The 24285-nt window shown below is 41.4% G+C and overlaps 1 protein-coding gene across 3 annotated transcripts in view; it reads left to right on the top strand.

Annotated features, from left to right (window-relative positions):
• Positions 1-24285, top strand: part of SMPX (small muscle protein X-linked) — a 52676-nt gene that overhangs the window by 17027 nt on the left and 11364 nt on the right. For 2 of the 3 annotated variants that reach the window (XM_036440026.2, XM_036440027.2), the window contains exons 3-4: positions 58-144; positions 7204-7351. In XM_036440026.2, coding sequence (XP_036295919.1) covers positions 58-144; positions 7204-7338 — 222 coding nt within the window. In that variant the 3' untranslated portion in view covers positions 7339-7351. Of the gene's footprint in view, positions 1-57; positions 145-7203; positions 7352-22642; positions 22966-24285 lie in introns of those variants that run through there. The other variant, XM_045582323.1, reaches the window with a different exon arrangement.

Here is a 24285-nt window from a genome sequence, read left to right as displayed (position 1 = left end):
GTATCATTACCATTTCTTACTTTTCTGGAGCTAAATCTTCCCTATTTTCTCTTTCAGGCAAATATCAATATCCCAATGGGAGCCTTTCGGCCGGGAGCTGGGCAACCTCCTAGAAGAAAAGAAAGTTCTCCGGAAACAGAGTTGGTGAGGAAAACTTGTCCTTCTCCTCCAAAATCCTGTCTAGCGCGGAGCAGAGGCATGTTGGGGGCTGCTTTTCTAGGGCAAAGGAGGGAAGGAAGGGAAGTAGGTCAATGAGTCATCACAAAGTGTATACATTCCTTTTTAAAATATATATATATATTTTATTGATTTTTTACAGAGAGGAAGGGAGAGGGATACTTAGAAACATTTATCAGCTGCCTCCTGCACACACACATCCCCCCCAACTGGGGATGTGCCCACAACCAAGGTACATGCCCTTGTCTGGCATTGAACCTGGGACCTTTCAGTCCACAGGCTGACGCTCTATCCACTGAGCCAAACCAGTTTCAGCTATATACATTCCTTTGATGTCTTGCTCAATTAGCTATGAAACACACTGGCCCTTGTTTCCCTTCAGCTAAATTAAAATATATATATATATATATATATATATATATATATATATATATATATTTAGTTGATTTTTTACAGAGAGAAAGGGAGAAGGATAGTTAGAAACATCGATGAGAGAGAAACATCAATCAGCTGCCTCCTGCACACCTGCTACTGGGGATGTGCCCACAACCAAAGTACATGCCCTTGACCGGAATCAAACCTGGGACCTTTCAGTCCACAGGCCGGCGCTCTGTCCACTGAGCCAAACCGGTTTTGGCCCTTCAGCTGAATTTAAGTGCTTGGCACAGTTACTTGAAGATGATGAGTTTAACACGAAGCCTGCTGATTGATTGTGTATGTTTGTGTGTGTGTGTGTGTGTGTGTGTGTGTGTGTGTGTGTGTGTGTCGGGGGGGGGGGGGGAGGGGGGGAGAGCACAGCCTCTCAGATGCTCTTGGTCCACAACAGTCACAAGCTTGGTAAGTTTTCATTTTGAGCTTTTACCAAACTAAACATGATGCATTTAGTACGGATTCTGATGAGTGATGAACCCAGAGGGAGCACAGATAATAAACACATTAAGTTTCTGGTGGATTCAAACAAAAAGCTCCAATTTCTGGGTATTTACTTTGACAAGAAGACTTTGCAGGGAGTCTATAAATTTCTGTATTTTCCCTCCAATTCTTTTGCTCTCCTCCCAATGCAAATACCTCATCTTCTAAATGGAGGCTAAAATTAATAATGAGTACAATAAATATAGGAAAGTTCCTTCCCCAAGTGTTGATATTTCATCCCCAATTGTGCTGAAGGTTTTGTTCTGAAAAAAAAACAAACAACAACAACAAAAAAACAAAAACAAAAACAAAAACCAAAATAAAACAAAACAAAAACCAATTAAAGTTTTGGAGCATGTCATTAGCACTAGACAAGAAAAATGTCATTAAATAAAGTTGTATGACATATAAAACCGTATTTTCTCTTTTTAAAAAGGTGAAAAGGCTGTCTTAACTTTTGTAGGAGACATTTTTGGTAACTGCCCCAAAAGAACACATCATCATTTCAAAGTTTCCTAATAAAACTGGTTGTCCCTCTTCTAATCTTCTGCCCCATAAATAATTCCTGACATAGTCCTGAATTAGCGGTTCCAGCCTCTAATCAATAGATAATTTTTGAAAGGAGGAGATGGAGTATTTGAGTAATATCACCAAGTTCTGGGATTTCAGCCATTAAATCACCTTTCATGAGTAAATATTTTAAACATGCAAGTTGAAAGGTCCCAGCCTGACCTTTTCTTATGGTACATAATCTCTAGTTCTAATGCTGCTAACTTGGCCATCTAGTTAACTAATGATCATGAGCGCTCTCTCTCTCTCTCTCTCTCTCTGTCTCTCTCTCTCTCTCTCTCTCTCTCTCTCTCTCTCAGATTTTGGTCATGTATTTCTGAGTCTATGTCTGCAAAATAAGATCCACTCCATTCCTCAGAGGGTCACTGTGAGGAAAGAGTTGGCATAGCCTGGCAGGTAGTCAATAGATAATTGTTCAATTGATCTGTGTATCTAACATTCACGAAGGACTCCTGGGTCTATTATTTTGCATGCTGTAAGAAAAAGGCATGGGGAGGTAGTAGGGTGGGCACAGTAATTCTTCCTATACCTCCATTTGCCTGTAATTAGATTTCCTTCCTGTGCTGCCTTTTAAGCTGTGTCTGTTACTACCATGGCAATCAGTTGGAAGACAGCTTGATCCTCTTTTCTCACTAAATTGTGACTGCTGTAAACAGTTCTTTTGGAGGCTTATATTTCAGTTTCCGTCTGTGGTACAGATGGCCCTCTCCTCCAGGTGTCCCAGTTAGAGGGTTGGGGGAGCACTGTGCTCTCACTCCTGCCTTGTCCCAATCTGATGGTTCCAGCACATTCTAAAATAGCCAAGAACTGATACAACCCGGTGGGTGAATGCTTTATGACCAGCCACGTATGCAAATGGCCAACCAATACTTTTCGCAGGATGAGAGGACTAAGGTATCCACAGAGGTTCTAGAAGTTTCTTGAACTGGGCAACACCTTTCCCCCTGTGGCTCATCGATCAGGAGGGTGTAATTAGGCATTGTTCTGTCTTATTGTAAGCGCAAAAATGGTTTCTCAAGATTTGGGCGGGGGGGGGGGGTCTTAGGGAAGCGTGGGATCTAATGGCTCACGTTCTGGGCTGGATCTTAGAGTACTCTGCCTCCCATATCTCTTTTGACTGAAATCCCCTCATTTTTAAGTCACAAATTAGCATGCTGGGATTTTCTGTTAATTATTTCCCTCTCCATCTGGTTCCTTTACAAGATGAAAACACACTATGTGATTCTGGTCCCACCACATCCTAGCTGTGTGACCAGTGTGCCTCAGTTTCCTCAAAAACAATAGCAGCATATTTATAGGTTGATGTAAAGATCAAATATGTTAGTATATGTAGCTTATATCAGCCATTCCTGAAACGAAATGGTCTGCGGCTGATAAGCCTTCTCTCTAGCTATTTTTAGCTAAATCAAATAATGTCTTCCATATCCCTTTTCAATTCAAATGTCTACTTGCAAAAAAAAGTACTTATTAGTCCAATGGAGCCAACTGGAGTCCTGTTTGTTCATGCCTTAATTTATTATAATTCTTAACAAATTCAGATTGCCATTATTTTTGAAAGATGAAAGAAGATTCAGTTAAGAATCTTCACCACCACTAACCCCCTTCCTGAGTTAATATCATAATATCTACTTATTAATTATATCCACTTATAATTCTCCATTACACATGCCCTTACCAAATCAAGTACTAAAAGTCTCAACTTGATAATAAAAAGCACAGTGCACTGAGGTTTTAATAACTTGAGAGGAAAGTGACTACTATTAAATATTATCATCCTATCTCTGTTTATATCACATAATAAACTTGTACAGAGACACATAACTACACACACTGGCTTTGGGTGTCAAATGTGTCAATACAGCACATTTTGATATTACAAAGACAGTGAATTACCTGAGAATTTAACAGAAGGAATAAAAATATTTTTCTTCTTCATGCTTCTTTTTAAAAAATATATATATTTTTATTGATTTTGTACAGAGAGGAAGGAAGAGGGATAGAGAGTTAGAAACATTGATGAGAGAGAAACATCGATCGGCTGCCTCCTGCACACCCTCTACTGGGGATGTGCCCGCAACCAAGGTACATGTCCTTGACTGGAATCGAACTTGGGACCCCTGAGTCCTCAGGCTGACACTATCCACTGAGCCAAACCGGTTAGGGCCTTCCTGCTTCTTTATTAAGACCTACCCACCTAACAATCATGGGAACATTTATAAGTAGGGAAACGTTTATTTCACTGCTACAGATATTTAAAAATAACTCCAAACACTTTATAGCCTTGTTTAAAATTTCTTTCCAAAAGCCTAGCAAAGAACATTCTAGAATACCTGGTCCTCCAAATGCAGGCTTTGTGATGTCCATTATTGCTTCTAAACCTGCATTTATAAATGATGAATGTATGTGCACACAAGGAAGCCAATCCTATGGCTCCGTACACCGATCTGGGGAAACATTTTCCAGATATTTACAGCAGCCAGGCCACACTGAATTACTTTATCAACTTGTGTGGCTGACAGGTTAGCTAGTTCGTTAGCACCGTGCCAGCGTCAAAGGAAATGACTAGGAAAAGCAATTAGCGCTTCCCAGAAAAACAGCACCTCGCTATTTTAGATCTCTACTTACCCACTCAAGTAAACAATTTAAAAATGTCATGTCAAACGACATGTCAGCCAAGTAATTGGTTAGAGTTTGGGAAGGTTGAACACTTTCTTCCCCTTTCCTTTAGGGTTTTTGAGAACAATTTGAGAACTAGATGTAGGAGCCAGAAGGGAGGAACAGCATCAGCCTTAACCTGTTAACCGGGGAGTTCCCTTTTTAATTATACAACGTACAACGGGCGCATATCTTTCACTAGGACGTGTCAGTATGTCACACCCAGTGGACGTAATTTTATATTATTATTATTTTTATTTATACTTAATTTAAAATAAATGAAATATATATTTTTTCGTTTATTTATATATAAAGCGCAAAGGAAAACACAAAATTACAAACAAATAGAAAGGAATACCAACAAAAAAATGGAAACATCGAATTAAAAAATTATAAATTTTACAAACAATTATAAAGATTACAAAAAATATATACCGTCCCTCTCAGGGCGCAACATATATTTCAAGGACGTATTCATATGTCCTACCCGTTCCCAATATTGTTTACGTTTGACGTATTTATAGGTGCCGCTCGGTTAACAGGTTAAGACTCAGGTTTCAGGGATGCCTAGTTAGGTTGGCGACAAGCTTGTGGATTCTTATTACTTTCCCCCAGAACAGGACTGGTTCACTCAGTGGTTGGGCGAGCAGATGGAGCTCTGCCAGCCTCACTCTGGGATGGTTAGCTTGGGCCTTCTGAGAAGCAGACCCAAAGATGGGATAAGATGGGCAAAATATTTCCCGGAGAAAATGCTTGTAAGGAAAATGGGAGGGCTGTCAGACAGTGATGCAGGTGAAGGATAGTGGGACAGGGGGTTTGGCAAAAGCATCTTATTTTTTTAAAAAAATATTTTATTGATTTTTTACAGAGAGGAATTGAGAGGGACAGAGAGCTAGAAACATCGATGGGAGAGAATCATCGATCAGCTGCCTCTTGCACACCCCCCACTGGGGATGTGCCCGCAACCAAGGTACATGCCCTTGACCGGAATCGAACCCGGGACCTTTCAGTCCACAGACCGACGCTCTATCCACTGGGCCAAACCGGTTTCAGCATGGCAGAAGCATCTTAGACCTCAGTGCTGTTCTAAGGACATTTCTTGAGCCGGAGTCCCTTCCAGAGGAGGTGAAGTCTCCCAGAAAAGGCCACTTTAGGGTCCTGTGGCGCACAGTCATTGGCCAAGAGGTGCCGTGGGAAGCATGACCTGGGCGTGTTTCAAAACAAAGCAGCTGGGCAGTCTTTCAGTTCCCCTCCCTGCAGGAAACTGATCTGAGAGGCCTGTTCTCCTGGCTGCCACGGTGATCAAATGTTCCTCCAGCACCTTCCTTCAAGGGCTGCAGAGAAAATGCCCCTGACCTGCAGCTAACTGGAGGAATGAGCGAAAAAGTAACTTCTGTAGTAATGAGTTGGAGTCCTGGGAGCCACACACAGTAACTGATTTATTGTTTTATGTCACTGTTAATATGTGTGTTTGGGGTACACACATACAGGCATAGATTTGCCACTGTGGTATATTTTCAGGGTTAATCAGCTAAATAACAATCACCAAGTATGCGTGTGCACTTCTGTACCAAGTGTTGGAGGACCCACACGGAAATATAGAATGTGGTCCTGCCGTGAAGTTGTAACAAAATAAAAACATAATATGGTAGGAAATTTAAAGTACTTTCTGAAGCAGGAAGGGAGAGCCGGGCCTCCTCTTTTGCTCTATCTTAGCCCACTCATATTCAAAGAGGTTTTGCTTACATCAATTTCAGTTTGTTTATGCTTTGCAGAGATTCACTGGAACCAAGGCTGGCAGCCACTGTACCCCAAGCAAAACATTTTGAAAACTCCTAGACTAAGTCATTGCTAGAGCCAGCTGTGCACTAACATTTTGCACATCTCTGCTGTTCAGGCATATTATAATCACACTACAGGCCTGGTGCACAGACTTGTGTACCAGTGGGGTCCTTTGGCCTGGCCTACGGGGATTTGGCCAAAACCAGCTCTCGGACATCCCCTGCGGGGTCCCAGATTGCAAGAGGGTGGTTCTCAGGTGATGCTCCCCAGAATCCGGCTCCCTCCTCTCTGGTTCTGGGTATGTCACCAGAGAACTGCAGCTGCCAAGTTACGGCAGCTTGGCGGCTCCTGTGTTGAGTGTCTGCCCACTGGTGGTCAGTGTGCATCATAGCTAATGATTGGAGCGTCTGCCCCTTGTGGTCATTATGAGTCATAGCTACCGGCCAGTCAGCCAGTCACTTAGGCTTTTATATACACTTAATGGCCAGATTATTATGATCTTTGAACATATAATAATCTGGCCACTCAGTATATATATATATATCAGAGGCCTGGTCCATGAGTTTGTATTAATACATGGGTTGGGTCTGGGCAGCCTGGCTAGGGTAAGGGGACATGGGCAGTTGGCAGGCTTGCCTGCTGGTTGAACTCCTGGTCAAGGTGACAATTTGCATATTAGCCTTTAATTATATAGGATATATACTGAGTGACCAGATTATTATGCATTCAGAGATCATAATAATCTGGCCACTCAGTGTATATAGATGATACCGGATTTAATTTGATCTTTCGAGATGCTTGCCTTGGAAAGATGAATATTTCCAACTAGTGCTCATTCTTATTAATAAGCAGACACTAAACAGTACTCTAGTTTTTCTAAGTCACGTGGAAATTACTTGTTTCTTCTTCCAACTTTATTTCACATTCCTTTACAAACTTCAGGAGATTTTCTTGAAACTTTGAGGATGTCTCAGCAGCACAAGACAAAGTCAATCTGCTACAATTACACTCTGACATTATTCTTGCTTTAATTTTTTTTCATTCCAGAGAGACCAAATATATTTTTCAGTAAGCTGAATCTCTTTTTTTGCTTTTCTTCCTCTTCAGAGTGCTCCCCCCACCTCGGATGAGGAAAAGAAGCCAATTCCAGGAGCAAAGAAACTTCCAGGACCTGCAGTCAACCTATCGGAGATCCAGAACATTAAAAGTGAACTGAAATATGTCCCCAAAGCTGAACAGTAGTTGGAGGAAAAAGGTAAGTGGAAAGCTATTTCCTTTGTCTAAAAAACATCACTATACAATGGTTTAACTTTAAGGAAACCTTCCACAGAAGGAGTCTGAAATTCCAGAAGAATTTAAGTATCAGGGCCTTCAACTGAGACCAGTACTTCTGGTGCAAAAGTTTTCTGGCATGTAAAGCTGAGCTTTTTATTTTATATTATTATTATTATTATTATTATTATATTTTTATTGATTTTGTACAGAGAGGAAGGGAGAGAGATACAGAGTTAGAAACATCGATGAGAGAGAGTCATCGATCAGCTGCCTCTTGCACACCCCCTACTGGGGATATGCCTGCAACCAAGGTACATGCCCTTGACCCGAATCAAACCCGGGACCCTTCAGTCCCCAAGCCGACGCTCTATCCATTGAGCTAAACCGGTTTCGTTAAAGCTGAGCTTTTTGGGTCTTACTCTGTAACCAGTCAGAGAACCATTGAGGATGTTTGCCTGCCATCTTCTCTCTGGTCAGCTTCTTAGTTGGGGAAAGATAGGGTTGGGAAAGGAAAGATGATGATGAGGAGCTTTTGATTTTGGGGTCCCAGGGTTCTTCCCTTATTTCATGTCTCAGTTTCCTCACCTAGATGCCACTAAAAGCAATGAGCTATTTCTGAGTAGAGGATCAGAGGAGCAAGGAGCTGAGGAGGTTTAGAAGTGTAGAGTGTAGAGACCAGGCATTCAGGCCTTGAAACCAGTAACCCTTATGTGTATAAGGCAGACCAAGCAGACCTGGTAATGATTCTGGACATGGATAAGGGAAGGGTAAACTCAAAACTAGATCTGCTGCCCAGTGAGGCACTGTAAGCAGGGCCTGCGACTTTATTTTCATTTTATCTGGAACCAGTCAGTAACCATCTCCTAGTGAGGATTCAACCTCGTCCTCCACCTGCAGACCTGATACCTGCAGACTGGTTTGGGAATTCTGCCAGCAGGGGGCATGTGGAATTGGCCCAGGTCATTGCTCTTTCTCCTATGAGACAATGACAGCAAATCTTACTTTATCCAACATTATTGGATCCCATCATGCACAAGAAGTTTAAGTTTGGAGGAGAGGAATATATACTGGGCACATAAAACAGGTATTTACCTGGCTGATTATCCATTCATTCATTGGTTTGTTCATCCATGCACTAATTCAACCAATATTTACTGATCATCTACTATGTGCTGAACAAAAGAAACATTTATTAATCGTTTACCATATGCCAGATACTATATGAAGAGCATTGTATCCATTGTTTATTAAGCTTCATGATACCCAGTTTATTACTCCCATTCTTGAGATGAGTCTTATAGATTGATTTTCACCATCTATCATGCATCCTAAAAAGGGGGTCTGATTTCAAAGTTAGTGTTGTCACCTACTTGTTATACTGTGTACCCCTTCCCTCTCACTGCACCTTACAGGACACTACACTCCCTGTGGGTATTAGGGTGACATATTCTGACCATGTGGATGGTGAAAGCAAGCATAGCCATGGGGCCCTATTATGTCTTCTCCTGTAGACATAATGAAGAACAGACTATTCTATGGGACAACCCCATAAATAATGGCAATGTTATCTGTGCCATGCTTACACAGACTTACTAGGCTATTGAAAGTTAGTTCTACTGAAAGGATTTCTTTACAGTGTAGAGAAAGAGAGGAGCCATTTTGAGTTAAATTAAGAAAACAGTATCTAATATTTTCAACAGAGCTGCATAAAAGAATAAAGGGTAAGAATAAAACACAGTGGATTTCATGACCATGAAATTAACCCCAGGAAAAGGACAAAGGGACATCAGTAGGAAAAGACCTGAAGTATGGCTATACACACTTGTATTTATTTATGACAAAATGCAATCAATTGATGACTTAGTATCATTATACTCAGTCCTGCTTGTTGCCAAGCTGAGCTGAAATATTCCAATATGCTTGAGGTGAAGCTGCAGAATTTTCTTCTGAGAAAGCCTGGAGAAGGGAAATTAACTTTTTGTGATATTTATTATCATCACCCAACCAAGGCTGTTCAGCTAGACACATGAATTTTTAATGCAAACTTTAAAAGATTTTGCTTTTATGAAATCCACGTTGACCTAAATTTAACTCCAGTTCTAGTTTCAGAAGAACTTGGTTTTAAAGATTCTAAGGAATGCTGCTTTAAAATTAGCTCCAAGATGATCTTGTAGTGTTACCCAGGGGTGAGGTTGATTTCATAGGCTTGGATCTATGATTACAGTAACAGGGAATAATATCAACTCAATGAAATATCAAAAATGTACCAGAGTTACCAGAAACAATTTTTTATTACTAGACTTTCTCAGAGGAACTTAATGATTCTTTTCTCTTGAACAGATTCTAATAATGTAAAAACTCTGAGAGAGGCCAATTTGTTCTTATTCTACAGGAATATGAAAACCTAAATTGTCAAGGTAATTGATCTGAATGCAAAATGAGTACAGCATTGTTTTAAGCCAAGGAATTATTTTTATTTCTTGTAGGAGAAGTTTTAAGGTGGTTTGACTTTGACTCATCAATTCTTTTCCAGCAAATAAGTCAGATTTTAATTCTTCCATGGTCATGGTTTGTGGTCAGAAAGGGAGAGGATTTCTTATCGTTGATTGATTCAGTGGGCTCATAAGCAATGTATACCCTGAACCAGACATCATTTAGCCCTTCACTGGTTAGATTATTTCCCCCTCCTTGGGCCACCACTTTGTCACTTATCTTCACCATGTATTGTTCAATGATTTGATCCAACAGACTGTTCATTGTTTGAAGACTGAGTGAACAACTCCACAGTGCCAAACACTGTAAAAACCACAAGACTCAAAGTCCAGATTATAACTATTATAGTACTGTAGACATGTAAGATTGAGCAGCATCTCCTTCCAGGGAGAAATAGTTAAAAAATAGTAGCAGGAGACTTCAGTATCCCACTTTCAACAATGGAATAGAACAACTACACGGAAGATCAACAAGGACATTTTCTTAGTCAGTTTGGGATGCTATAAGAGAATACCTTTTCCTGGGTGCCTTATAAAGAACAGAAATTTATTTCTCACAGTTTAAGAGGCTGGGAAGTCCAAGATCAAGGCTCTGGCAGATTCAGTATCTGGTGAGAACCTGCTTCCTAGTCATAGATGGCTACTTTCTCATTGTGTCCTCACATGCTGGAAGGGGCAAAGGAGCTTTCTGGGGTCTCATTTATAAAGGTACCTCATGACCTAAACAACTCCTGAAGGCCCCAACTCCAAGTACCATCCCATTGGGGGTTAGGTTTCAAGATATGAATTTTGGGGTGGGGCAATAAACATTCAAAACAGAAGAGTTGATCAACTATCCAACAACAGTGAAGTAAACATTCTTCTCAAGTGCACATGGCACATTGTCCAGGACAGGCCATATGTTAGGCAATAATGCAAGTCTCAATAAATTTAAAAGGATTGAAATAATGTAAAGTATGTTCTTGGACTATAATGGAATAAAATTACAAGTCAATAGCAGAAGGAAGTTTGAGAAATTCACAAGTTTTGGAATTTAACATACTCCTGGGTAACCAATTAGTCAGAGAAAAAAAATCACAAGGGTATTAGAAAATACTTTGAGATAAAAGTAAATGAAAACACAACATACCAAAATTTGTGGGATGCAGCAAAAGCAGTACTTAGAGGCAAATTTATAGTTTTCAAATATATATATATTTTTTATTGATTTTTTACAGAAAGGGAGAAGGATAGAGAGCTAGAAACATTGATGAGAGAGAAACATCGATCAGCTGCCTCCTGCACACTCCCCACTGGGCATGTTCCCACAACCAAGACACATGCCCCTGACCGGAATCAAACCCCGGACCCCTGAGTCCGCAGGCCAATGCTCTGGCTACTGAGCCAAACCTGTCAGAGCCAAATTTATAGTTTTAAATGCCTTTTCTGAAAAATCTCAAATCAATAACCAATCAATCAAATTAATATGAGCAACTCCATATTGGGGAAACATGTCTTTGATCATCCTAGAGTAAATTACCCATATCTACATAAATGGCAGATGACTAAACTGATATATGAATAAAAATATCATCCCTTTCAAATGGTAGAATATAATAAGTTTAAAAATATACTCATATAAACATTATATCAGTATATAAGAAGATAGGAAATTAAGTAATCACCCATAAGATCACAATTTTAGCATAATACTTTGATAGCTTCTCTCTAGTCTTTTCCTTTGGGTTTATATATGGGATGCAATAAAACAAAATTGCTAACAATATGATATTTGGGATCATTACCTTGTACCTTTGTAATATTCAGCTATACGTCTCTATTTCCTCGTTTCACTGAAAGCAAAAAACAGTATTTCCCTCATAGGGTACTGGTGAAAGATTAGGAAGATGTGTTTTAAAAATTATATCCAGGCACAGCTCCTGGGATGGGGTAAATTTAGGTAATCAGTAAATGGGAATTGGTTCTCCTTTTACTTTTTTCTTACATAGCTTCATTCACAGCACTTACATGGTTTCCTATCTTTTCCACTTTCCATTTGCTATAGCAGCATTTTTTTATGTGGCTTTGCAGCCTTCAGAGTGAAGATGATTTATTCTCTTAGGCTCTGACTTCTCATGATTTCATAACCGTTTCCTTCTGCCAGAAGACAGAGGACATATTTCTTGTTTTTCATAGAGCTACACTTAAACCCCCCACAAACCTCTGACGTCTCCAAATGTCTTCACTGTGGTTTGCTGGAAATTATTTTGTCCTCAATTTTGAAATATTTCCAGTTTTGACCCAATTACAGAAGCTCTATTCACTTTCTCCAAAGGAAATGTTTTTGTGCTGAGATTTTTTTTCACTCTCGAATGAAGTCAAAATTTATTTGATTTATGGTGCTCCTTTTTTTTTTCTCCCCCTTCTGCTCCCCACTTAGAATAAAGATGGGTTCTGTAGTGGTTCTGAACTGCATCAAGGTTTTCATTCATTTTCCTGCCTGGCAAGTTGTTCTATGCCCTGGTTACAGCGGGTGTGGGCATACAGTACTCTTGAGGGTGATGGCAAGGAGCCTTTAGGCTGATATTGGTAGTTGTTTTAAGAGTCTATCCACAGAAAAACACACAGAAGCTATCTGGATGGATTGGGCGGGGGGTTGAAATTGGTGGGAGAGTTTCCAGGAAGTACACAGGAGACCAGAGAAGTACTTCTGCTCCAGCCAGCCTGGTAGAAGGCTGAGGTGACTCGGGGTCCAATTCTGTAGAACCTCATACACTGGCACATAGATTCCCACGGGCTAAAGGACACTGATGGCTGGTACTTGCCCTGCTCCCAATGCAATGGAATTCATGACCCTATTTCAGTGGTTGGTGGGACACAGAGGAAGACAATTTGATGTTTGAATAGTCACAACTAGGAAGAGGGATGAGATGCTACTGTCATCTAGTGGGGAGACACAAGGAGTGCTAGGAAATGACCCACAATGCCCAGGACAGCCTTCCCCCAACAAAGAATTACCCAGTCCCAAATGTTAGTGGTTCTGAGAGTAAGTAACCCTGATGTGCCTACTTGAACAGCCGATGTCAAGACCAACTTGTAAACTTTCCTCTCCAAGCAATCAATGCATTGCATTCTTACAGAAATGAAAACATTAATAAAAGAGGAAGGAATTAATTGTCCAAAATCTATCATCTCTTCACAGTAATCAGAAAGTTAGGGATAAAGCACTCTTAAATATGATGCTTTTGTCAATTGGAATGTCGGCTCTCAAACCTAACTGGTTCCAGAAGGCTGTTTGAGAAGCCGTTTGCATGAAAACAGAATCATGTTTTCCCATTAGAAATAGTGTAAGTTGAATTCATTCATTCTAGACCCCCAAGTAATTCCCTATTTTAACCTTTCTTATATACATTACATGTCTAATGCACTGTTACATCTGTAAACAGACATTTCTTTTTGGGTATTTATCGAACCACCTAGCCTGAAACGGATCACTTTCAGCACTGGTCTTTCAGGAAGTCAGTGTGAATCTTTGCTTTTTCACATAGTATTGCTTCTGAAATGCTGTCACTGGCTAACTGCGTTTCATGTCTCCAAATCAGCAACAGTTCTTCTACCTCTCTAATTGCTCATGATCATCGTTTCTTCCACACATTAAAAAATTAGCATTCTTTTTGAAAAAAAATATTTTAAAAATATATTTTATTGATTTTTTTACAGAGAGGAAGGTAGAGGGATAGAGAGTTAGAAACACGACGAGAGAGAGACATCGATCAGCTGCTTCCTGCACACCCCCTACCGGGGATGTGCCCACAACCAAGGTACATGCCCTTGAACAGAATCAAACCCGGGACCCTTCAGTCCATAGGCCTATGTTCTATCCACTGAGCCAAACCGGTTTTGGCAACATTAGCATTCTTGATGGCCTGTTTTTGTTTTAAAATTGTGCTAATTGTCCATTTCACCAGTAACAAAAGCAAAAATAAAAGCACATAAATATGCATAGCACAATTTCCTTAGATATTAACAAGGTGAGGTTTAGTGGTAACCTGCCTCATCTTGGTGCACTTTTTCTCCTTTGTGGTCTGAGTGATGCTTTTTGTCATGCTGATGGGTCAGCGTGAAAGGGTTGTGAGGTTGACTATAGAGACATTTTTTTCCTTGAACTACTTGGTTGAGAACCAATTGTTTGGTATGGGAGATGTTTGAGAACTGAGGTTTAACCGTATATTTATGGTTAAATATACGTATAGTACATATGAAATAATCCTGGGCTATAGTATGAGGCCTTAAACACAGTTATTTTTTTGAGCTTACTTTTTCCACCTCAAATGTTTCAGAAATCAGGCTATCTCAGCAATTCATCATGTCTTTAAAAATATCAATACTAATATTAAGCATTAGTAATCATCAGCATCAACGACATCATATTTATCATCATCATTATTAGCATTACCATTAATATATGCTCATTATATGCCTGCCATCTTGTGCTGTGCTTTCACATACATTATTTCATTTGCTCCTCATGCTGAATGCATGGGGTTGATGCTATGAGGTCTATTTCATTTATGGGGGAAAGAAGGATTGAGAGTTTATGTCACTTGGCCAAGGCCACCCAGCTTGTAAGTCATGGAGGTGAGATGCAAAGCATCATCTGTCATACCCCACAGCCAGTTCTTTCAATCACTATCACCCATTGCATTCTTAAAAACTGTTCTTTTAGTTATAGTATTCCAGGCTTTGCAAATACTTCACTGTGTTAGGTCAAAGTAAAATAAGCAAAGGCTAAAGAGACAGCAAAATTGTCACTTTCACAACTCTGACATGTTCGTTTATTCGTTCATTCATTCATTCATTCATTCACGTATGCATGTATAGATGCATCACTCCATTCAATGAACATTTAAAAAAAATATATTTTATTGATTTTTTACAGAGAAGAAGGGAGAGAGCTAGAGAGCTAGAAACGTCGATGAGGGAGAAACATCGACCAGCTGCCTCTTGCACACCCCCTACCGGGGATGTGCCCGCAACCAACGTACATGCCCCTGACGGGAATCAAACCTGGGACCTTTTAGTCCGCAGACCGACACTCTACCACTGAGCCAAACTGGTTTCGGCATTCAATGAACATTTAAGCGTAAAGCATGCACCAGGTGCTGAAGATACCAGTTTTGGGAATGCAAATACATTTAAATAGCCAGCACATAGCATGGAAGCTCTTTATAAGGGTCTTGAGAAAAAGGCAGGGTTATTGTCTGTGAAGGTCAGAGAAATCATGAGAGAGAGACCAAGAGAAAGGCAGAGGAAGAAAAGGAAAGAAAGGGAAGGGGGGTTGAAGACTGGGGCAGACAGAACAGCAGTGATTAAGGCAGTCCCAGTCCTGACAAAACTGCAGCAGAGGCCTCTGTAGAGTCTACCTTTGCTCTCAGGATGAGCAGGTTGAGTGAGGGCTTAGCAGGTGGCTCTCTGTCATCCTGAGACAGCCATCCCCTACCCATGAGGCCCTTTCTCTCCTTCCTGCTCATGCTGTGTGCAGCCCATGCAGCAAAACAGAGAAGCAAATTCCAGGCTGTCTAATCAGGCTTCACTGCATTGTGACAGCGCTGTTTTTTGAACTCCGTCCACACATGGCATTTGAGAAGAAGGAATCAGGAGGAGCAAATAGAGACTTACACATTTCAATTGTACTCTCTTGCCGCAGCTCCCTGCCTGTGAACTACATCCTACAACCTTTGGTTTAGGGCTTTATGCAGATGGCGTGGTGGTGGCTGCTTTATCCCAGGCAGGGTTGGTCAATTGGCTTCTCACCGAGGAAAATTTCTATTAAGCGGTCGACAGATTGGAGTCGCTTTTATCCACGCAGGTGGCATAAAGGCTGTTCAGAACTGTGCATCTTGAATGCAGAAAAAAAAAACCAACAAAAAAACAACACAGCAGAACACAAGCTGTCCTACTGGCCAAATGTCATTGGATGACTTCTGTAGAAAGGACCGTGTCACTTCCTTCCAGCCCAGGGGGCCTCCCCTGACATGTATGTAGCAGGCACAGCCAAATCCTTAACAAGGAATACACATTTGACTGACTAGCTCTTGCCTGATTTCCAATTTTGGATACAAATGATAGCAATCATGGCTGCCCTTTACTTCTAGAGGCAACAATTAATTCCTGAAAACTTACCAAATGGATTTATTAAATTCTGAGCGTTCAAACATACATTTATGCAGCCTCAATTAATTTTCATTTCCTAATCATTTTGTATGCCAGCTGCTTGGAATTTACCTTGGCTGAATTAACCTTTTTCTTTAGAAGGCAAGTTCACAGCATGAACTCGATTTGAATGGGAAGGATTAACGCACTGGCATGAATTCACTCATTTAGTAAGTGAACATCTGTGTACCCACTGCAAGCTAAGCCCTACAACAGTAGAGGTAGGTGATACAAGGCAACCCCCTTCAAGAACCTCACAGTCTAGCTGAGTGAGGATATGAGAGGGGAGACATTAGCACATCATGGCTGCAGCAGGAATGAAGAAGAAATAAGACACAACCTTTGAATATAGGTGATGAAGATTCTATATAGGATGCTGGAAAATAGATCTACTGAAGAGCATACACGTTAGAGGTGATTTAGGCACAGGTTCATGTTCTGGCTTTGCTATTCCCTTGGTCTGTAATATGGCATAATTGCTCTGTTTCTTTTTCTGAAAAAAAAAGAAAAAAAAAAGATAAAAAGTACCCCTCGTTTGTCCCTACCCTAAGGGACATTTAGTCAAGTTTTGAGACATTTGGTTGTCACACCTTAGAGTGGGTACTATTGGTATCTAGTGGGTAGAGGCCAGCGATGCCACTGAACATGCCACAATGCACAGGACAGCACCCACAAGGAGTGCAGACAGTGCTGACAGAGAAACACCAAATTACATAGTGTGTATAAAGTGCTTTGCACGGCGGCAGCTATTAATATTATTGTTACTAATGAGAGTATGCAACCATCGGAAGGAACTTAATTTATGACAAAGGCAGTGGATGTGCTGGCTAGAGTGGGATACACCTATGCTCTGCTTCCAGCTATGTCTCTGACATTGGATGAATTCCTGATCACGCTAAGCCACACCTATATATATAAAAGCCCAGCGACCGAATGGCAGAATGAACAGAATTACTAGAACAACCAGTAGCTATGATGCTCACTGACCACCAGGGGGCAGACGCTCCATGCAAGAGCTGCCCCCTCGTGGTCAGTGTGCTCCCACAGGGGGAGCGCTGCTTGGCTGACCGGGATGAGTGGTGCTTCCACAGTGGGAGCAGCCACTCAGTGGGCGGGTCCACAGCTGCTCGGTTGACTGCTGACTGGGATGAGCGGCTGCTCCTGCAGCTGGCTCATCCCTGCAGGCCACGCCCCCAACCAGTGCATGAATCCGTACACCGGGCCTCTTGTTTATAAATAAGAACGACAATATTAATCTTGATAGGGGACCATAAAGAGAGTGAATTGACTCAGATGGGTCACCCGGCATGAACTGGTGTCCAGAAAGTGTTCATTCCCTTTGTTGTCTCCACAACTGCTGATGCCCTTTGCCCCCTTTCTTCCAAGGGTAGGAGTTGGTTGGTTGTTTTTTGAAGGAAATACTCTCTAAAGAGTAGCTCTGCCTATTTCCCGAGGGAATATGAAAAAGCTTACTGAAAATGAAAACCCATTAGCTTTGACTCATATGAGCTCACTGAAGTATCTGTAAGCATCCGGGAGGATCTTTTTCTCTGCCACCACCTACCACGAATCCTTTGAGCTTAAGCCAGTTTGTGAGATGATTTCTAAGCTACAAGTATACTCTTTGTCCTGGAGGAGGCACTGCAGTCCCATTTTTCAAAACCTGCAGCAGACACGATTTCCAAAGAAAATCAGTTTAAGAAATATTTGGAGAATCAACCTGTGATTCTCTTCCTGTCGAGGAAAAGTGAAACAAGGCATTTCAGACACCATTTTACTGAGCCTTTTGAAGGGGCTCAATGGCTGAAAAGAGGCATCTCATTTTTTTAGCAATTGTTTGTACACAGACTATATACTATTTGAGTCTGGTTCAGAAACTAAAATAAGATCCATGTTGATCAAAACACCCAAAAGTGCCCTAGAGGTCTTCTCTATGACATCCTGCCTTGGCTTATGCCCCATTCACACCCAATTTTCACCTATTATTATTCTCAAGAAGTATTTTCTCCCTAACTCCTGATGTTACTTGATTTGATAAGTAATGTCTAGTTATAATAAGAGTGAAATAGGTAGGTGAAAATAAAATAATAGGTAGGTCAGTAATAAATAGGGGTGCCAAAGAAGATGGAGGCATAGAGACTTTGTGAAATGGAATCATGAACTAGGCAATGAGGAAACAGAAGTTTGTTTGGAGTTTTGTGGCAAAAACTAAATCACATCTTCTAATTAGAGGCTAATGTGGCAATAATATTAACTAGCCCTCACAGTTGATTTTTAAGAATTCCAAGGTACTTTTGTGTTCACTCTCTTTTTCGAGGTTCACAACAGTTGTCCGAGAAAGGTAGGGCAAGAATTGAATTTGCAGTTCATTCTTTTTTTTTTTTGGTTCTCTTTTAAAAAACAAATCTTTATTGTTCAGATTATTACAGTTGTTCCTCTTCCCACCCGCCCCCCCATAGCTCCCCTTCACCCACACCCTGAACATGTGTAATAACAGGGAATCGAACTTGTAACCTTTTTGGTGCACAGGAAGATGCTCCAACCAACCGAACCACCTGGCCGGGGCTAGAGTAGTCATTCTTGAACTTTCTTGTGCATCAGCATCATCTAGAGCAGTGGTTCTTCCTAATGCCGTGACACTTTAATGCAGCGGTTCTCAACCTGTGGGTCACGACCCCTTTCACTGGGGTCACCTAAGACCATTGGAAAACACAGATATTTACATTACAATTCATAACAGTAGCAAAATTACAGTTATGAAGTAGCAACAAAAGTAGTTTTATGGTTGGGTCACCACAACATGAGAAACTGCATTAAAGGGTTGCAGCATTAGGAAGGTTGAGAATCACTGGTCTAGAGCACATGTGTCAAACACAAGGCCCGCGGGCCAAATCCGTCCCGCCAGGCCTTGCAATGTGGCCCGCACCGCGCTGTCATCACTGCACTCCGTTGCGTTTCCATCACAATGACAGTTTATGACTGTTCAGTAAACCATTCGGCCCGCGATTTAGGCTGGATTTTAGATTTTGGCCCCTTCTCTGATTGAGTTCGACACCCCTAGTCTAGAGGGTTCCCTGAATTGATAATGCTGAGCCCTTCCTCCAGAATCAGAGTTTCTGATTCAGTAGGTCTGGGGTGTGGCTGAGAATTTGCATTTCTGATAAGTTCCCAAGGGGTTTCTGCTGCTGTTTTGGGGGCCACACTTAGAGACCCACTGACTTAGAGCCATCAATCTAGGGTTGGCAAACCAGGGCCCACAGACCAAATGCAGCCCACCATCTGGTTTTCTTTTTAGTTAAACTTTTTATTTTGAAGTAACTCCAGATTCACATGCAGTTGTAATAAATAACACAGAGATATCCATAGATGCAATGATTGGGAAGAAAGAATAGGAATCTCTATGAAAATATTTCTAAGGAAAAACTTGCCAAGTTTCCAATATATGCAGAGACCAAAAAGCCAGGATTGATAATCTTCATTCAAGCACACTGTGATGGATGTCCAGGTAGTGGAAGCAAAACACAAAAGGGGTTCTAAATTTCAACAGTGTCCCATACAAGACAGGACCAGGATCCCAAGTACTTGGCTGATTGATAGGCAATTGCATAGCTCTTCTCAAAAAGTAATTATGACATAAAAAGTGAAGCCAGTTTCTGAATAACTGAGTTGTTCAGCCTTGGACTTTGGGTTAGAAGGACCTATTCTAGTTAACTTTGTCCTAGGTGAGGCAGCAGCAAGTTTCTGGATATAGTTAGATCCATGGTCCTCACCACTAATTGCACACTAGGGTCACCTGGACTTGCTTGAACCCCCTTTGACCAATTAATTCTTTGAGGGAAGGGTATATTTCATGAGACCCCCTGGTGAGTCTAAGGACTTGGGTCAGAAGGACTGAGAAAGAGGATGTTTCACAGATCCTCCCTGGACAGACCAGAGTGAAATCTTTCTTGCTTGGAAAAGTAATTCTTGGGTTGAATGTCAAAGTTGTTGGGATGAAAGTTTCTAAATGAGGAAAACAGCCTAGCATTCTTAGGGAAGTCATGCAGCATAGATGTACACTTATTCAGAGGATGATCTAGTGGTGAGCCACAGCCTCTGTTTGGGATAGAACACGGGGAAGAGATGCTAAGTTATTCAGACTGCCACATGAGTCAAGAACAATAGCCATATTGGGCTGAGAAGAAGCTGAGTACGCTCTGGTCCCCACTAGTGAGTATGCTGTGCCTTGTCATTGTGATATGTGACTAGCCACCAATATGTAGAGTCATATTCTCATAGATCAGAGAGGATCATCAATGTCATTTAGTTCAACCAAGACCCCACAGCCTGGTAGGTCCTTTCTATACCCCCTGCTTTGTAGTTATGACCCCTATTCTGGAGAGTCACTTGGGTTTAACCATGAACTGAGCAACTTTTAACCCTTATCCCAATCCTATCTCTAAAAGCTGCCAGGGATGTGTTCCCTCCAAATAATCCCAGTTGCATTCTTTGGAGTGACTCAGTAAGTAGAGAGTCCAAGGAAGTCCCCATTCTATTGGAGTTTCTTTTAACAAGTTCAGTCTCTGGTTGTAAACATAATATAAGTGGATTATGTTTTCAGTGTGATGTGCTAGGGCAGTGGTTGGCAAACTCATTAGTCAACAGAGCCAAATAGCAAGAGTACAATGATTGAAATTTCTTTTGAGAGCCAAATTTTTAAAGCCTGAACCTCTTCTAATGCCACTTCTTCAAAATAGACTCGCCCAGGCCGTGGTATTTTTGTGGAGGAGCCACACTCAAGGGGCCAAAGAGCCGCATGTGGCTTGAGAGCCACAGTTTGCCGACCATGGGGCTAGGGAGTAACTGATGGGTCACACAGCTATGTTGGCTTGTTCCCACAAAGCTGAAACAATGAGTTCTCAGAATGCCAGCTTTCTAGAGTCTGGAAACTCACTATTTCAGAAATACCCAAAGCAACATGGTCTTACCCTGAAGCTAAGATCTGGTTTTCGAGGAAGTGCCAACTTTTTATGATTCTTACCAATAGTAACTATTCGTTAACATAATATAAGACTGGACTTGGCCTAAGCTAACTGTATTAGTTATATATTGCTGTGTAACAAATTACCCCAAACATAGCAGCTTAAAACAATAATAAAAATTATCTCAGCATTTTTGTGGATCAGGAATTCAGAAGTGTCTGAGCTGGGTGGTTCTGGCCTACAGTCCCTCATGAAGTTGCAGTCAAGATGTTGGCTAGGACTGCAGTCATCTAAAGTCTTGACTAAAACTGGAAGGTCTGCTTTCAAGATGGTGCACTCATGCTACTGGCTAGTTGGCAATGACTGTAGCAAGGAGGACTTTGTGCCTTCCCTGGTGAACTTGGCCATTAGGATGTTTGGGAGCCATCAACATGGCAGCTGGCTTCCCCCAGAGCCAGTGATTTAAGAGACAGCAAGGCAGAAATCTCAATGGCTTTTATAACCTAGCTTTGAAAGTCACTGTCCACCATTTCCGTGATATGCTATTGTTTACACAAGTTGGCCCTACTCAGTGTTGAAGGGAACTACACAGAGTATAGGAGGCAAGACTCAGTGGGGGCTGTGAGAGGATGCCTACAACTGCAGCCTACCCCTCTTTTTAAAAAAATTGTTGAGTACACTGAGGTTCAGAGAAGTGAGGTTTGCCCAGTCAGAATGTTAACATTTCAGTTTTTGATTTTCTTTCAACCCCACTAATCTTTTTAAACTGTCATTTTGTTTTTTAAATATATTTTTATTGACTTTAGGGAGAAAGGGAGAGAGAGAGATAGAAACATCAATGATGAGAGAGAATCATTGATCAGCTGCCTCCTGCACGCCCCCTACTGGGGATCGAGCCCGCAACCCAGCATGTGCCCTTGACCAGAATCAAACCTGGGACCCTTCCTTCAGCTCACAGGCTGATGCGCTATCCACTGAGCCAAACTGGCTAGGGCTCAACCCCACTAATCACCAGCTACAGTTTCTTGTATTTATTTAAACACCAAGTGTTATTTATCTTTGAGGAGATTAGATAGATTATTTCCAAATGTAAAGCCAGTTTCCCTCGTGTTTTTAACACAGGAAGCCTTCATAAACCAGACAATCTATAAGCAAAGTGTATACCCCAAACACTTGGGAAATGTTTTTCTTCACTTCCTTGCCTCATTAGGGATGAAATGCTCCAGATGGAGAAGAAAAGAAAGCAGAACCTCTTAGGGAAGGCAAATCCAGTGCTTGAAGGATCAATTTTAGCCTTTGCACACTGTTCCCTCTCCTTGGCTTATTCTGAGGGTGAAAGCAAGAACCATCAGAACAAAGAAAACAAGAAACATGAAAAAGCAGAGAATATCATAAGAAGTCAAACCAATGCAAGGGGCCATGCTCCTCGGGACTGGCTGTCTCATTAATCCCAAATGAAAGACAGCGATCCAGCCACATGCACTCCCCATGAGAAGCCGAGTTGTTTTCTTTCCCTTCTTTTTTCCCGAAAACACAGAAAAATACATGCATAGACACCCACGCACGGATTTAGAAGCACAAAACTCAAAACTGTGATAAATATGATCAGAATTCTTTTCTTTTCAGGATCCTCTTTGAAACAGCCATCTTCTAAGAAAGGCAACAACCAGAAAGAAACTTCTTGTATATTCTCCTTCTCTATTAAATCGGCTAAAAAACAACCAGGCCTGTCATCTCTCATCAATGTAACCAGTCAGGAGACACAATGATTTTCTCCCTGCCTGACCTATTTTGTCTAATGGGGCCCACTCTTTTGCCCTCTGACAAGCTACCTTCTCTCCCGAGATCCATTTATAGCAGGGCTTTGTTCACGGTTAAATCCTTAGGAACGGATCCATCTCTCCCCCAAGGTTTACTTCCCTTGTTCAAGAAACGATGCAATGCGATCAGACTGCCCACTTCTGCTTTATTTAAATTCATATTCTTCCCAGCCCACAAAATACTGCAAATTGACAGGTGAGAACAGTATGAGCCCCCATTGTCCACCCAGCAGTCTGTGGTCACTTGCGATTTGTCTTGTATTTAGTTCTCCAAGTAATGCCTCTATGACCTGCGGGAATTTTCCCAAGTCCCTCACAGCACTTTGAGATCCGGAGCTAAAAAGCTTCAGTGAGGAGCCCTGGGCCTTTGCTAATGGTGAAGGGCCTCCTTTCTGAATCCTCAGGCAAGAGCCCTCGGTCAAGAGCTATGAGTTTCTGATGTCTGACCCTCTCTTCATCTCGAAAGAAGGTTTACAAACTCCATTTATCCACTGTTCTTGTTTCTGTCACACAGGTGACCTCCCTGAACAACTGGAGCATTAATGGCCCAAAGCTGTCAAAATGACCTGTGCACTTCACTACTCAAAACCTCTTCTCTCTTGTTTTTCTTTTAGTTGCCAGAGCCCTGCAGTCAACATATTTTTCAAAAAAAGAAAAAGAAAAAGAAAAAGAAAAACACACAAAAGTGATAATGTCACTGCCCTGCTGAGCATCCTTCACTGGCTCCCCCTGACCCTCAGGGACTGCACTAACTGACTCAGACTCACCAGTTTCCCCCCATCTTACATTTCTGCCCATGCAGGGCATTCCTTGCTCCAACCCTAGTGAATTTCTCCCAGTTCATGGAGGTGCCACGCTGACTCTAGGCTTTTACACATGCTCAGAATATTCTTTTCCAACCTCTCCTCCTCTACCCATTAGCTGACTAACTCCTACCCATCATTCAGGGCTCAGTTTTTTTTAAAAAAATAAATCTTTATTGTTCAGATTATTACAAATGTTCCTCTTTCCCCCACTCCATTGCTCCCCTCCACCAGGTTCCCACCCCATCCTCTGCCCTTTCTCCACCTCCATTGTCCTCATCCATAGGTGCACAGTTTTTGTTCAGTCTCTTCCCGCACCCCCCACTCCCCTTTTCCTTGAGAATCGTCAGTCCACTCCCCTTCCATACCTCTGATTCTATTATATTCACCAGTTAATATTGTTCAGATTTTTTAATTCCCCTGGCTTTTAGTTTCACTTGTTGATAGTTACATATTTGTTGTTCATAATTTTTATTTTTATCTTCTTCCTCTTTCTAAAGAACCTCCTTCAGCAATTCATATAATTCTGGTTTGGTGGTGATGAACTCCTTTAGCTTTTTTTTTTTTTTTTTTTTTTTTTTTTTTTTTTTTTTGTGAAGCTCTTTATCTGGCCTTCCATTCTGAGTGATAGCTTTGCTGGGTAGAG

The sequence above is a fragment of the Pipistrellus kuhlii genome, unplaced genomic scaffold (genome assembly GCF_014108245.1).
Source record: "Pipistrellus kuhlii isolate mPipKuh1 unplaced genomic scaffold, mPipKuh1.p scaffold_m20_p_16, whole genome shotgun sequence".
Classification (NCBI taxonomy): domain Eukaryota; kingdom Metazoa; phylum Chordata; class Mammalia; order Chiroptera; family Vespertilionidae; genus Pipistrellus; species Pipistrellus kuhlii.
Note: the sequence above shows the minus strand (reverse complement) of the source record. Positions and strands in the feature narration are given on the sequence as shown.